The sequence below is a fragment of the Crotalus tigris genome, unplaced genomic scaffold (genome assembly GCF_016545835.1).
Source record: "Crotalus tigris isolate CLP2741 ecotype Arizona unplaced genomic scaffold, ASM1654583v1 scf7180000019483.1746242, whole genome shotgun sequence".
Classification (NCBI taxonomy): Eukaryota; Metazoa; Chordata; class Lepidosauria; order Squamata; family Viperidae; genus Crotalus; species Crotalus tigris.
This window is the reverse complement of record NW_024097562.1, coordinates 1,583,427-1,598,181: the sequence shown is the minus strand read 5'-3', so window position 1 is coordinate 1,598,181 and position 14,755 is coordinate 1,583,427. Positions and strand designations below refer to the sequence as shown.

The window sequence follows — 14,755 nt, the reverse complement described above, 5'->3', positions numbered from 1 at the left end:
TAAAATGGTCTTCAATAGGAGCTGTGAAAATTCTTTTAAAAAGGGCTGTTTTGCATCTGCTAGACTGGAGCATCGGTATCCTTGAAACGTGATCAGACAAAACTGCTGGATTTGGTTACATTGAAGAAGGCGGCATCTAGCTATATACTACTACTCCTATAAAACAAAGAATCAAAAGCTGCTGAAGCAAAGTCAACTACGCAATAACAATATGAAAGGTAAAACCCTGTCACAAACTGGCTTGGCGTATTAGGCACTGCTCCCCAATCTTAAATCATACCACCTTTATTATTCAGAAAATAAACGGCAAGAAAAACATTAGCCATGCTCTTTGCTTTGAACATGTAAACACAAACACTCTCTATACACTCTCACTCTCTGTGTGGGTGATGTTTAAAGAAATGGACAGCAACTTTTTCCCCTGGGGATATTTCTCTGAACATCCCACATGGGACAGGGTCCGTCCAATAAATACCATCAGACTCTTTTCATACTGAAAAAAAGCACGTGAGAAACATCAGGCAAACATTTTGTCCCAGACACCCAGAGATTTAAGTGAAACATTGCAGCTGAAGATGGAAGAGCTAGGACAGGGGTAGGCAACCTTGGCTCTTTTATGACTCGTGGACTTCAACTCCCAGAATTCCTGAGCCAGCCATGCTGAGGGGACAGGGAGAGGTTTCCAAGCTGAGCCAGGCTGACTCAGGAATTCTGGGAGTTGAAGTCCACGAGTCATAAAAGCCAAGGTTGAGGACCCCTGATATAGGGCAGGGGTAGGCAACCTTGGCTCTTTTATGACTCGTGGACTTCAACTCCCAGAATTCCTGAGCCAGCCATGCTGAGGGGAAAGGGAAAGGTTTCCAAGCTGAGCCATGCTGGCTCAGGAATTCTGGGAGTTGAAGTCCACGAGTCATAAAAGAGCCAAGGTTGCCTACCCCTGAGCTAGGAGATGCACTACTAAGAATAAGGATATTCCTGCCCCCTGGAAGGTTAGCATCAAGGGCTTACATGACAATGAGATGTTCTCTTTGGATTATTTCTGAAGGAACTTCACACACTTTTTTGACGTTCTGGCCAGGGATAATTTTGGATTGCATGAACACATCAGTTACCCATGGTAGAGTCTGGGTTTGCTTTTTTTGGAGTACCGAGTTCTAAATAAGGGAATCTGTAGTGCTTCAGATAAATTTGGAGTGTTGTCTTTGATGACAGAGGCTGATGGAAGCCGGAATCCAATAGTAGCACGAGCTACATCTTTCTGTTTAAAGAGGGAAAAGTTTTTACCTCAGAAGAATGGAAACTGGAGCTCTTGAGGAAAACCAATTAGCTTCAAATTCTGGCCTCTTAACTCTTCCCACAGAGGTGTCTACTGCCTTGTAACTTGGCTACTAATACGCAATCTAGATCAGCGGTTCTCAACCTGTGGGTCGCGACCCCATTTCATGGGGGTCGCCAAACAATGTGATCCGCCATTTTTTCTCCTCAGCCGGCGCAGGGGGTGGCACCGCGCATGTGCGCCGCGCATGGGGGCGCTGGCGTGTGCTTATGACCGGGGTCGCCGGTATAAAAAGGTTGAGAACCACTGATCTAGACAATGGTGACGTGAAGGGAATTAAAAAAAAAAAAGGCAAGATGGCAGTAACAACAACACAACTGAAACGCCAACCCTTTCAGATGTGTGCGCTTACAAAAGGGCAATGCTTGGATTGCAATTTCACAACCACCATTTTGCTTATTTTTGACCCACCTTCTTGGGTACTGTTGGATCTTGGCCAATCTTGGCATTGCTTCCTCCCCCCCCCCCACCACAACTATTTGTCAAGAAGCGTACCTTGTCTCAGAGACAATACGATATTTCAGATCAAATTTGCCACTCACAAATTTCCCGTTGTCTTTTTGTAGTGGTATCTTTTATTCGCCTCGCTAAAGAGAAGTTGTGAACAACGGGGCTCAAAAGAACGTGGCAAAAGCTTTGTCTAAAAATGGAAGGTCTGCGTTGCTCTCTTCTATGGTTTTACAATCTTTACAGGCTCTGATACAATAATGCCAGCAATAATCATTGCCGCTAATAAGCTGGAGATAAAGGATTTTCAGCTAAGCACAACATTTCTGCAGAGAGAGGAAAGTCAGCATGACTTCCCTGAAAATGGCTTTGAAGCAATCTCTTAAGGCAGATACTTTTCTTCACAGACGTTGAGCTCATCGCTTTTTCCCCATTTGAAAATTTCTCACCTTACAGGCAATGTCACAGAATCTCTGTTTTAAAGGAATGTTCTTGAAAGACAGAAGGCAAGAGTTTGGTGCATTTTCCACACGTTGGGCCAGATGCCTGCTTTGGCAACTTCAGATACCAATATCTGGCTTGAGACGGTCTGTGGCAAAAAGCAGCTCCAGAACGTTAAGTGGTGTCAGGAGTGTGGTAGAGAGAACAATTACCTGGAAGCAAAAGATATATGCATATATGGTTAGGATGACCAGCTTTTGCTACCTCCATCAGTGATTGAAATCCTCAGTGATGAAGAATTGTGGGTCTATGAGCAAATAAACTAAAATGGTTTTCCCTTCAGCATACAATTCATAGGCAAACTTTCTACCAATGGAAGAATTTCAATCATAAGAATTGCTATAATTCACTAAGTTAGTAGTAGAAGAGTTGAGTATTATTATTATTGTTGCTGTTGTTGTTATTCACACATTCAGCCAGATGTTCAGACTGGGTTTGGCATTTTTGTCTACCTATCGAGTCCTTACCAAGGACCTGGGATAGGCAGATCTGGATGTTTGACGGTGTTACAGATACAGATATCGTCGCAAGCTGTTCTCAATAAAGGTGCCTTTTGCAATTGACTGATGGCGGATTTGTCAATGCCGATGGTGTTCAAGTGATGCTCCAGTTGTTTTGGGATTGCACTCAGGGCGCCTATAACGTTATTATTGTTGATGTTGTTGTTGTAGTGGATTGCCCTTACAGTTTTCCTCCAACATGTGCTCAATGGATTTGCTACGTCACATTTTCCTATTTGAATGGAAGCTAATGTTGCCTATTGAATGTGCGTTCGCTGTTGTAGAATCGAAATTAAAAAATGTACTACTACTGCATTCATATCTGGAGCACTAAAGCGCTTCTGGATTGAAAGGATTGAACAGTGACATCACCACTGCCTTGGGGATGCCCAGTTGAAGGCTCCTTACCTGTCCCCATTAAGTTGCCCACCAAAGTGGTACCCATTTATTTACTCGCAGCTGCCCATTTTCAAACTGCTGACTCGGCAGTAGCTGGAGTACGTGATGAGAGTTCATCCCATCTCGTGGCAGCAACCAAATGCAAGCCCGCCGATTGTCAGCCCAGCATCCTAACCTTGGGAGTCCCCGCTTGCCTTGAAAATGTTAATTTGTGATTTTCTATGCCATCCTTCCTACTGGTACAAAAAGAAAATTCCAGGGGAATGTTTGCCACTTAGATGTCTTCCTAATGAGCTGACACAAAGATGAAAGATGATGTAAGGGATGTGCATTTCAGAAAGTATGTCATTTGCATAAGTTATGACTAGAGAGAGAAAAAAGCCATTGCCAAGGCATTGAACAAATAAACAGGATTCAAGCTCATGCAATGACAGAGATTTACAAAAATGCCAAAAACAGGTGCCCTTCTAATTCACATGAATTTAAGAGGGAGAAGGAGACACATTCTAGACTTGCAAGATTCTGTTACTATAGCCCAAGGTAGGCAATCTTGGCTCTTTTATGACTCGTGAACTTCAACTCCCAGAATTCCTGAGCCAGCATGGCTCAGCTTCGAAACTCTCCCTTTCCCCTCAGCATGGCTGGCTCAGGAATTCTGGGAGTTGAAGTCCACGAGTCATAAAAGAGCCAAGGTTGTCTACCCCTGCTATAGCCATTCCAATAACTTTAATTTTAGACCTAGACAGTATTTGTTTCTTGATTGGGTCAACCTTGTACGGCTATTAGTGACTGACATTAATGGACAGGACTATCATGGCTTATATCAGTTATATGCTTATGTATGTTGAGACTAGACATCTTTTAATCATCATCTAGCCTAGCCTTCATACAAAGATATTGCGCTACAGACTTTTGGTGGACCCAGACAGTTCTTGCTTCTCTTCAGCTCCAATCTGTTCTATTATTTAGGCCAGTGGTGGCGAACCTATGGCACGCATGCCAGAGGCGGCACTCGGAGCCCTCTCTGTGGGCACGCGTGCCGTTGCCTCAGCCTCGCCTCCCCTCACGACCCACTCCTCACCAGCAGCCCCCCTGGAGGAGAGTCGCCCCCGAGCGTGGCCTACACGGAGCAGTGCAGCCAAGGACATGGCAGCCAGGCAGCGTAGACAAGACTCTGCCCTCACGCCCATCCCGCACAGTTGATGCTGCGGGGCACGGGCAAAGGGCGTGGCCGCCATGTCGCTGCTGGGCTGTCTCGGCAATCTGCGGCGGGCCCTGGAGGCAGTGAGTGGTCCTGCGGGTAGGCGGGGTGGGGGCGGGGCAGGGGGTGGAGCAGGGCGGGGCCAGTTTGTGGGCACTCGGTCTCTAAAAGGTTCGCCATCACTGATATAGAGCAATCTAAAGCTAAATACACCTAATAATCATCTTGGCTAAATCAGCCATCACTGATTTAGCCAATTCACTGCTGAGAAAGCAAGACCATCACTTTCTCTCTGTCACAGGGCGATTCTTGCACTGGTGTTTCTGCCTAACCAAGGTTACCAAGAAATACTTTACATGCAGCTCAAACATTTATGATCAAGATTTTGTTTATATATGCAGTAAGGCTGTCAGGCTACTAAGCACTTTAGTTGATTAAAGACCTTTTTAATTGATTAAACTTTGTATATTACTAAATCTCAGCATAATTCCTTCTTGAGATATGCACGAATTAATAGTCAAAAGTTCCCGTTCGCTGCTAGAAACTAAAGCCATTTTTAATATTTTTTTCATCACAGTAATATGCGAAATGGCACAGGAGAATGAAAAACTAAATATGAAAATGTACTTTGATCTTTCTGATTAAAATTTGCCCCACTGACCAAACAATATTTTCAATCGAAGCTACGGATTAGAATTTTAACATTAACATTAATTAATATTTGTTCTCGGGCACAACTGATATACAGTCTCATGCATTTATAATCCAGTACAGTTATTACTGTAATAATCAAAGTCATAATTTCATTTTTTGCAGAATCTTCTGTCTCTGAGATAACAACAAAAATTGTGCTCACCCCTTTAAAAAAAATTGTGTCATAAACATTTAAGTGATCGGCATGAATCCAGATCTGATTGCTATTATGTGAATTACAGTATATTCTACGTCTCTATAACTAGTTAAATTTGCTTGCATTTCAGTCACATATTGGAAGTGAGCTATATCAACAACTGTTTTGGTTCGTGGTAAAAAAATACTCCAATTTTTACATATTTAATCTAATTCTTGTTTAAAGCGACACTGGTTCATTATGGAACACAGCATCCAGATCCTCTTAGTTTTCTGGAGGGCTGTGAAAATCCTTGCCAGATTGCTAGATGAACCCCATACAGGTATAATTTGTACTGGTTGGTTCTATTACATGGTGCCTTGGCTATATACAATATCTATATAAATAGTAAACTGCTTAATATTCAAAACAGCTATCTATTTGAAAACATCATCTAGCACAGGGGGTAAATATTCAGAGACCTACAGAAACGCAGCTTAAACGCAACAACTTTGAAATGTTTTTGCACGAAAGCTCCACATTTATTTATTTTTGTTTGAAATGACTAACTCAGAATTCTTTTTTCCCTCCCCTTGTAAAGCTCTTAAGTACGGTGTTTCTCAATCTTGCTGACTTGCTGGATTTCAACTAACAGAATTTCCCGCCGTGCTGGGATCCACACATCTTAAAGTCACCAAGGGTGAGGAACGCACTACTCCGGTGTAACAGCTTTGCACAGAGGACACGTAATGGTAAAAGCCTCTGAATTCTTTCTCTCTCAAGCTGACCCATCACCACCAGGGTCAATCCCAAGCAAAGCCACAGCCGATTCAGCGCCATTCTTTGTCAAACCTCAATCCCTCTCCGATGGGAATCCCAAAACTTGGCTACGCCATTTTCTCTCTCATCACCCATTAAACCTCTGCTTATCTTTCAAGGCAGAGTAATACATTTGGAGTCTGGATTAACTTGTCCATCAGTGTGTCACAAATTCAAGACCTGCCTTAGACAGCAAAGAAGTTGATTCACTGCTCTAAGGAGATAATTGGGAGGTTAAGTGCAAAGAAAAAAAAAAGGCATGTTATCAGATGAAAATGTGTTTCTAGAGAAGTATTTAAATCTCAGGAACAATTAAATGAGCTCCGAAGTCAAGAATGCCATTAACATAGAGGAGGCATTTAATCCAGGCCTACAGGTACTCAGTGTTATGTGGGCCCTCCTACAATAGCTTCATTATTAACAAATGGCCAGCGTGCTTTATGATACATTCCATATATAAAGCGTATGTAATTTAGGATATAAAGGAGCTTAGGTGGAAAGGAAGGATGATATCTATCTGACTTCCTATTGCTGTTGGCAGCACTGGATTTAGAAGAAAAAGATGGGAAACTCTTAGTATCTTTCTATAACGGTGAACGTTTTTAGAGTTGGAGCCAAAGGTTTATGCAGAAAACTTATATACGCCATGAAGTCTTTTATAAATATCTGTATATAAGTATGGGCGGCATATAAATTTTACTAATAAATAAATAAATAAATAAGAAAAACGATGGACAATCCACACCCAGAAGTCTGAAAAACAGCACCACGCTGCTTATTAGAATTCTCCAGAAACTTCTGTCCAGCTCACAAGTTCCTAAGGGCAGGTGAATAATTCCAAAGAGTTCAAAAGCATCCATGTACTTTAATGATTTTAGACCAGGGGTCTTCACACTTGGCCCTTTTATGACTTGTAGACTTCAACTCCCAGAATTCCTCAGCCAGCGTGCCTGGCTGAGGAATTCTGGGAGTTGAAGTCCACAAGTCATAAAAGGGCCGAGTTTGAAGACCCCTGTTTTAGACCCTTCCCTTCAGGAGCTTTCATCAATTACTTGTCTTCCAAATCTGATAATCCGTGACTTTCGTTATTAATCTTAAAGGAGGAGAACTTCTGCTGTGAAGGCTTGCTTGAAAATACCGCTACTTCAGAAAAAAGCTGAATGGCATTACACACACTTCACTTCTGATCTCCTCATTCCCCATCCAAACCAAATGGGCATTGCCCTGACTCTTTCTTAATCCCTTAAGTCTTCTTCTACCTGGCAACAGTACAACTGGATTGTCTAGAGCAAGGGTAGGCAACTTTGGCTCTTTTATGACTCGTGGACATCAACTCCCAGAATTCCTGAGCCAGCCATGCTGAGGGGAAAGGGAGAGGTTTCCATGCTGAGCCATGCTGGCTCAGGAATTCTGGGAGTTGAAGTCCACGAGTCATAAAAGAGCCAAGGTTGCCTACCCCTGGTCTAGAGCCAGGGTCTCCAACCCTGGCGACTTTAAGACTTGTGGACTTCAACTCCCAGAATTCCTCAGCCTGCATGGCTGGCTGAAGAATTCTGGGAGTTGGAGTCCACAAGTCTTAAAGTCGCCAAGGTTGGAGACCCCTAGCCTAGAGCAAATTGTCCTCTTTTTCATACCAGCTATTTTATTATTTCTTACTTCATCATATATTCCAGGAGTGTCAAATTCAATTTCATTGAGGGCCGCATCAGCACTGCGGTTGCCCTTGGGGGGGCTGGGTGGGTGCGGCCTACTGGGTGGGCGTGGATGGAGTGGGTGTGGCCTACTGGGTTGGCATGGCCAGCTCTACATCGTTCGCATCAGTGGTGCCTGTGAGGGCCTGGGCAGGAATGGGACAGATCTGAGGGTCTCTGGCAGAAGGGGGTGGGACCGGGGCAAGCGCCAAGGCATGGTCCATTTCTTCATTCCTCACAAAGGGTGACACCTCCCCAGCATGCACCCAGGCGATGGGGCCGACACGGGAGAGGCTAGTTCCTTGCTGTTTCTAGTCAGCCTTGTGGAGCTAAGACTGAATGCGTTTCAGCAAAGATGGCCACCACAAAATTGTACATTGTCTCCCGGCCGGCCAGGGCCAAGGCAGCGGGGGCCATTCCCTCACTGTTTCCAGGATGGCTTCGAGGGCTACATGAAATCACTTCGCAGGCCGCATCCGGCCCCAGGCCTTGTGTTTGACATGTCATATATTCCATACCTCTACTCTGGGCTTGTGCACTGCTACAAGATCCTTTATCATTCGGACTTCAGATACTGTTACGCCACCAACCATGAAGAGGACCAGCATAGGATGATCACTTGGGTGGGGTCGGCTCACCTAATCAAGAAAGAGAATAAATGTTTATGGAATCTGATCTTTAACCCTCTGGCCTGGTGGGGACTCCAAAAGAGAACTAAAAGCAACATCTCTCTTTAACAGCCTGCAGGGCAGAAAAGACACACTAAGGACTCACCACTACCACCAGGTTCCCTCTGTTCAATATAATCCCTTATTGCTCTAATTACTAGGCATGAGTTTCAAAACAAGGCTATTCTATTAACAGCCCATAATGTTTTACTCTATCTACTTTCCACTTTTATCTATCTGTCCTTGCTAATTTTGCAGTCTGAGTCTCCAAGATTGCTGGGCCAGATCTAAAGGAGAATGATGCTACTCTGGATGGGTAACTCGCTTGACTGCCTTTTAATTCTTCTCCCGCAGGGTGATGAAAACTAAATAACCAAAGAAAGCAAATGTGGTTTGCTTCTTGGCCTGTTGCTTGCTTGCTTCCTTCTGTGAAAAGTATGATGGTTTTATCCAAAGACTTTCTGATTTTCGTACAGTATAATACTTCTGCATTACCGAAGTATTACACTGATTTTTTTAAAAAAAGAACAGCAATATTGTCTCGCTATAAATATAGAGCAATGGTGATGCTGTAGTATTGACATTGATTAGCGACTGGGTGAATTTAACAAATACAGAAATACTTCATTTGGAAGGCTGGGACCTACTTTTTGGATGGCATGCCTATTTAATATTTAATAAAAAAGTGGATTGGGTTTTTAAGTCTCATATTATAAGAAACTCTTTGCTAAGAGTGTGGAGAAAGTATTATAAAAGTGACTTCAAAATACCATTATGGGCTATACCTCGGCATGCCATAGAAGGTATAAGGAAAGGGGTAAATATGGACAAGGTCTCTTACGTACAGTTATTAAGATGGGATGGCCAAGACTGGCAGTTAAAATCTTTGGAAGAATTAACACATGAAAACTTAACTTATTCATGGTTCCAATATAGACAAATAGTGGATAGATGGAAGATGGATTGTAAAATGGGCTGGCTTAGAGAAGATGAAATTTTTTTAAAACAAGTAAGAGATCAAAGGCCAACCCATATTAAGAGAGTTTATGGGGTTTTAGTGGAATTAGATTCAGAACCTGAACTAGTTAAAGATTGTATGATTAAATGGGCACAGAATATTGGTGAAACGATTTCAATGGATACTTGGGAACTTATTTGGATAAGAAATGTTAAATTCACACAAGCGCAAAATTTAAGAGAGAATTTTTATAAGATGTTTTATAGATGGCACCTTGACCCAAAGAAAATGTCCATTATGTACCCTAATCTACAGCCGAAATGCTGGAGATGTGGATATTTGGATGCTACCTATTACCATATTTGGTGGACGTGTAAGCATATAAAAGCTTTTTGGATTAAGATATGGTGGAATATTCAAAGAATTTTTAAAAGGAGGGTAAAATTTACTCCGCAATTATTTTTACTAGGTATTGTTATTGACTGTGATGCTAAGGAGGTTATATTGATGTTAAATTTGATTACAGCCGCTAGGTTGTTAATAGGACAATATTGGAAGAAGGAATCTTTGCCTACTTTACAAGAATGGTTTCATAAAGTTTCGTATTTGGCAGAAATGGCAAAGATTTCGGCTTTCCTAAAGGAGCAATCTCAAGAAAAATTTTTTGTGGTATGGGAAAAATGGATAAATTTTATACAACACAATTTGGATATGGAAAAATATTATTTAGCCTTTTTATAATTTGTAATGATTGTTTTTTCTTTCTTTCTTTCTTCTTTTTCTTTTTTATATATATACATTTTTTTACGTATTATTATTCATATATATATATATATATTTTTTTTATATATATATATGTTTTATTCTTCGTCTACTTTCTTCTTTTTTCTTTCTCTCTCTCTCTTCTTTTTTTATTTTTTTTTTCTTTTTTAGTATATATTATTCATTTTAAAGTTTATGTTATGCATATTATTATTATATATATTATTACTGTGATTATTATTATTATTAATTATTTTATAAATTGCAAATGTTATTTTTAAAATATTTGTTAAATAATCCTATATTCAGTTCTGGGAAGTCGGGGGGGGTGGGGTGGTTGGGGAGGGGAGGGTGGATTCTTATTTGTAAAACTTTTGAAAAATTTTAATAAAAAAAAAAAAAAAAATATAGAGCAATGGTGGCGAACCTATGGCACGTGTGCCAGAGGCAGCACTTGGAGCCCTCTCTGTGGGCACACGTGTCGTCGCTCCAGCCTTGCCTCCCCCCACGACCCCCTCCTCACCAGCAGCCCCCCTGGAGGAGAGTCACCCACGAGTGTGGACCATGTGGAGCAGCGCAGCCAAGAACATGGCAGCCAGGCAGCGTAGACAAGACTCTGCCCTCACACCCCATCATGCACAGTTGATGCTGCGGGGCACGGGCAGAGGGCGTGGCCGCAATGGTGGTGCTGGGCTGCCTGGGCGATCTGCGGTGGGCCCTGGAGGCGGTGAGTGGTCCTGCGGGCAGGCGGGGTGGGGCGGGGCAGGGGGTGGAGCGGGGGCATGGCCAGTTTTTGGACACTCGGTCTCTAAAAGGTTCGCCACCACTGATATAGAGCAATCTAAAGCTAAATACACCTAATAATCATCTTGTTGCCTATTACTAATAATACTGCCTAATATTATTAATTTTGCTGCTAATGTTTCCATGTTTAAATAATTAAAAATGAATAAATTTAAATAAATAAATAGGTTTGAACTTGTAGTTTGGAGTGTTTTCTCTCAGATTTCGACAGCTAACGCTAAGCTGATGGAAGCAGAATCAGAATCTTAATAAAGTTATATAAAAAAAATATGTACCAGAACTAAAGTGGGTTCAGAGAACAATTCCCGGCTGCGGAAAACTAGCTCAGGTATAGATTTGTTGCAGGTTCCTGAAAAGATCATAATCAGCAACTGCTCTCATTTCTAAAGTGGGAATAACTGTGACCTATTTACAATGTTTATTAAAAGATGATAATGTGCTAAAACACACACATTAAAATCCAATATAGACTTACAGTACATGCTCTTCAGTGTATTAATTTTAAAGGGCTTAACAGTAAATATCTGTACAAAAGGGTGACACAGAAGAGAAAAATATAATTACAAAGTGGGTTTTTTTGGTTAACAGATTGTTGGTATTTTAAGAATGTGCCAATTAACCCATCTCATACAGGAGATTGTTCAGCCTTTCCGGGTCAAGGAAAAAAAAACCCTCTTCAAAGCTTCCCACAATCTCAAGATTCAGAAAAAAGCCAAAATGATAAAAAAAAAGGATCTATCCTTGCCTTTGCCGCAAAATTGGGCTCATTTGAAGTGTCATAATCTCTTACACATTTATTTTGAGGATAAATACCTATATTTTATGCCAAGGTAATGATTTAATAGCTAAACAGCTTATGTAATGATGTAATGTAATATAAGGTGAATGATGCAATAATAGGAATGACTCAGCAGGGTCTGTGTCGCTTTAAGAGCCTGAGTATAAAAGGGAAGGCTTTTGCTGGATTGTTTCTCTCTCTTCTGTTTCCTGCTGTAGCTGCTGTGTGTTGGATCCTACTGTATTAACACGTGTATGCGTATTGTTCCTGATGTATGATATTGTAGATAGTGTAATATAAACCACCATTTAATATAGACAACTATTTACTGTGTTTATTCTTGGGTTATCTCAGCACAATAAGACTCTGACATTTTTTAATCTCTCAGTCACCCCCTCAGAATGATACATTTGAGATCTCTTTGATATTGAAGTATCGGTTTGATGTTGACATCCCTTTCTTTCTTATCCCTTATCTATTCTTTCATTCTGCCTCTCAGTCAGAAGATTATAAATAATTAGGCATTTGAACAATACACTGTATGAACAGATAACATATCATTTATTTCTCTTGAAAGAAATCAATCAACAACACTCTTCCTTCCCCCTTTAATCATAAAACGATTGTCAAAAGGGCTTATATGCAGCTACTAGAGACGGCTGCAAATATCCACAGGACCACCAATAGGGAGAGATACCAAACACTGATAATCTTGTACTAGCATATGATGATCATTTGGGGGCATGGCCAAATTATTTGGTAGTCCCAGATTATATTCTTTTCTTTTCCTTTTACTCTGAACAATATACTACTACTTCTCTAGTCTCTTAATTGCCTGCTCCCACACATTCTCTTAGCTTCCCGGAAATGACCAGTTAATCCTTGATTTGCATTCTAAGCAAACAACCAATTTATTTCATCACATCCTCATGCTTGCATCTAGGATACTACTGGAGACCTAATGCACACATAACTTGGAATATACATTCCAAAGCACCAGAAGGCAAGACAAGAAACAACGATGGAAACTAATCAAGGGGAGAAGCAACCTGGAATTAAGCAGAAACTTCCTAACAGTGAGAATAATTAACCAGTGGAACAGCTGCCTTCAGAAGTTGTGGGTGCTTCATCACTGGAGGTTTTTAAGAAGAGACTGGACAGTTACTTGTCTGAAATGGTATAGGGTCTCCTGCTTGAGCAGGGGGTTGGACTAGAAGACCTCCAAGGTTCCTTCCAGCTCTATTCTGATTGATTGATAAATATTCAGTTCCCATGGCTGTCATCCTAAACACTTCCTCATGGCCAACTGCTTCCCTAATGTCTTGTGGTTATTTCTCAGAGAATTAGTAACAAAAGCGAAAATTCTCAGAGGATATTATTCTCTTAAACTACATGCTTACTACATGGAATTTGACAACTTAGCACATGGAATTTGACAACTGGACAGCATAAATGAATTCTCCGTGCTATGGCCCAAAAGACTGATATTACAGAATTGGAAAGATACCTCCGTGGCTCCTTTCTCTCAATGGATCTAAGACCTGATTGGACATGACACCTATGTGTAGATTGTCTATAGACATAGACTTTGGATGGATGAGTGGAATGAAATATGAGATTCATTTATACATAATATAAATTAAATTAAAAAGGATAAAAATGTATTAGAAACATATATAATTGACTATTTGGCGTTGGACAAGTATATATACAACAGAATTGTAACTGTTTATTGTTTTAATGGCAGATCATCTGGGTTTTTGTCGTATTTTTATTTGTTAGAGCACTTTTTGTTTTTTCTTCTTTTTGACAACGTATTTATCACTATCGCTTTTATGTTTTGTGTTTTTTTCATTCCTTTTTGTTATTGATTAAAAATCAATTAAAGATAAATGAAAATGCACTGAAGTTACTTTGTGTTTGAAGAATCCCTAAGATAATACATCTTTTTTTGGACTATGTTCCAGTTTGGTCTGCACTAGAAAATGCAATGTTGTAGGAGGGTTACATCAACTGAGTTGACCACATGATGGGTTTTACTTATTAGTCTGAGTGGAGAAGATGACAGATGTGTCCTACAGAAAGAGCAGGGGACATAAGATAAAACTACACTCCTCTCTCCTCTTTGAAGAGATTCTCTCTTTCTGTGTGTTTGTGTTTGTGTGTATGTGTGCACATGCTCAAGTGCTCTTGAGTCAGTGTTGACTTTTGGTGACTGCTTGGACAAGTCCCTGCAGTTTTCTTGGCAAGCTTCTTCAGAAGTGTTTGTCTTTGTCTCCTTCATAGGGTTGAGAGATAGTGACTGTCACCCAGCTAATTTGGTGCCGAAGGCAGGATTACGAAACAGTCTCCTAATTTCTAGCCTGGTGCCCTTAACCACTACATCCTGTTGCCATTCAAGTTCTACCTTACATATTGAAAACTCCAAGCCCTATCACAAATCTGCACTGGCGTTTGTCTTACAGATAAAAAGGCCTTTAATGCTTCTTATAATGATGTCCAAAGGTGTCTTTATCTGGAACAGCAGAATTCAGAGGAAAACAATGTGCTTTATTTGTCATGCTTTACAAATAACAGTATAGTCAAGGCCATGGTTTTCCCAGTTGCAATGTATGGCTGTGAAAGTTGGACCATAAGAAAGGCTGAGCGCCAAAGAATGGAGGCCTTTGAACTATGGTGCTGGAGAAGACTCCTGCGAGTCCCCTGGACCGCAAGACGATCAAACTGGTCAGTCCTAGAGGAGATCAACCCTGACTGCTCTTTAGAAGGCCACATCCTGAAGTTGAAACTCAAATACTTTGGCCACCTAATGAGAAGGAAGGACTCCCTGGAGAAGAGCCTAATGCTGGGAAAGATGGAGGGCAAGAGAAGAAGGGGACGACAGAGAATGAGGTGGCTGGATGGAGTCACTGAAGCAGTAAGCGTGAGCTTAAATGGACTCCAGAAGATGTTAGAGGACAAGAAGGCCTGGAGGAACATTGTCCACGGGGTGGTGATGGGTCAGACATGACTTCGCAACTAACAACAACAACACAAATAATAACAGAGCACAACATAATGGT

The 14,755-nt window shown here is 41.2% G+C and overlaps 1 protein-coding gene across 1 annotated transcript in view; it reads right to left on the bottom strand.

Annotated features, from left to right (window-relative positions):
* Positions 1-833: 833 nt before the first annotated feature.
* SCFD2 (sec1 family domain containing 2) overlaps positions 834-14,755 on the bottom strand; it is a 160,624-nt gene continuing 146,702 nt past the window's right edge. Inside the window, exons 8-9 of the mRNA XM_039362873.1 lie at positions 8,242-8,361; positions 834-2,436 (exon numbers count right to left, since the gene is read on the bottom strand). Coding sequence (XP_039218807.1) covers positions 2,344-2,436; positions 8,242-8,361 — 213 coding nt within the window. The 3' untranslated portion in view covers positions 834-2,343. The remainder of the gene's footprint in view (positions 2,437-8,241; positions 8,362-14,755) is intronic.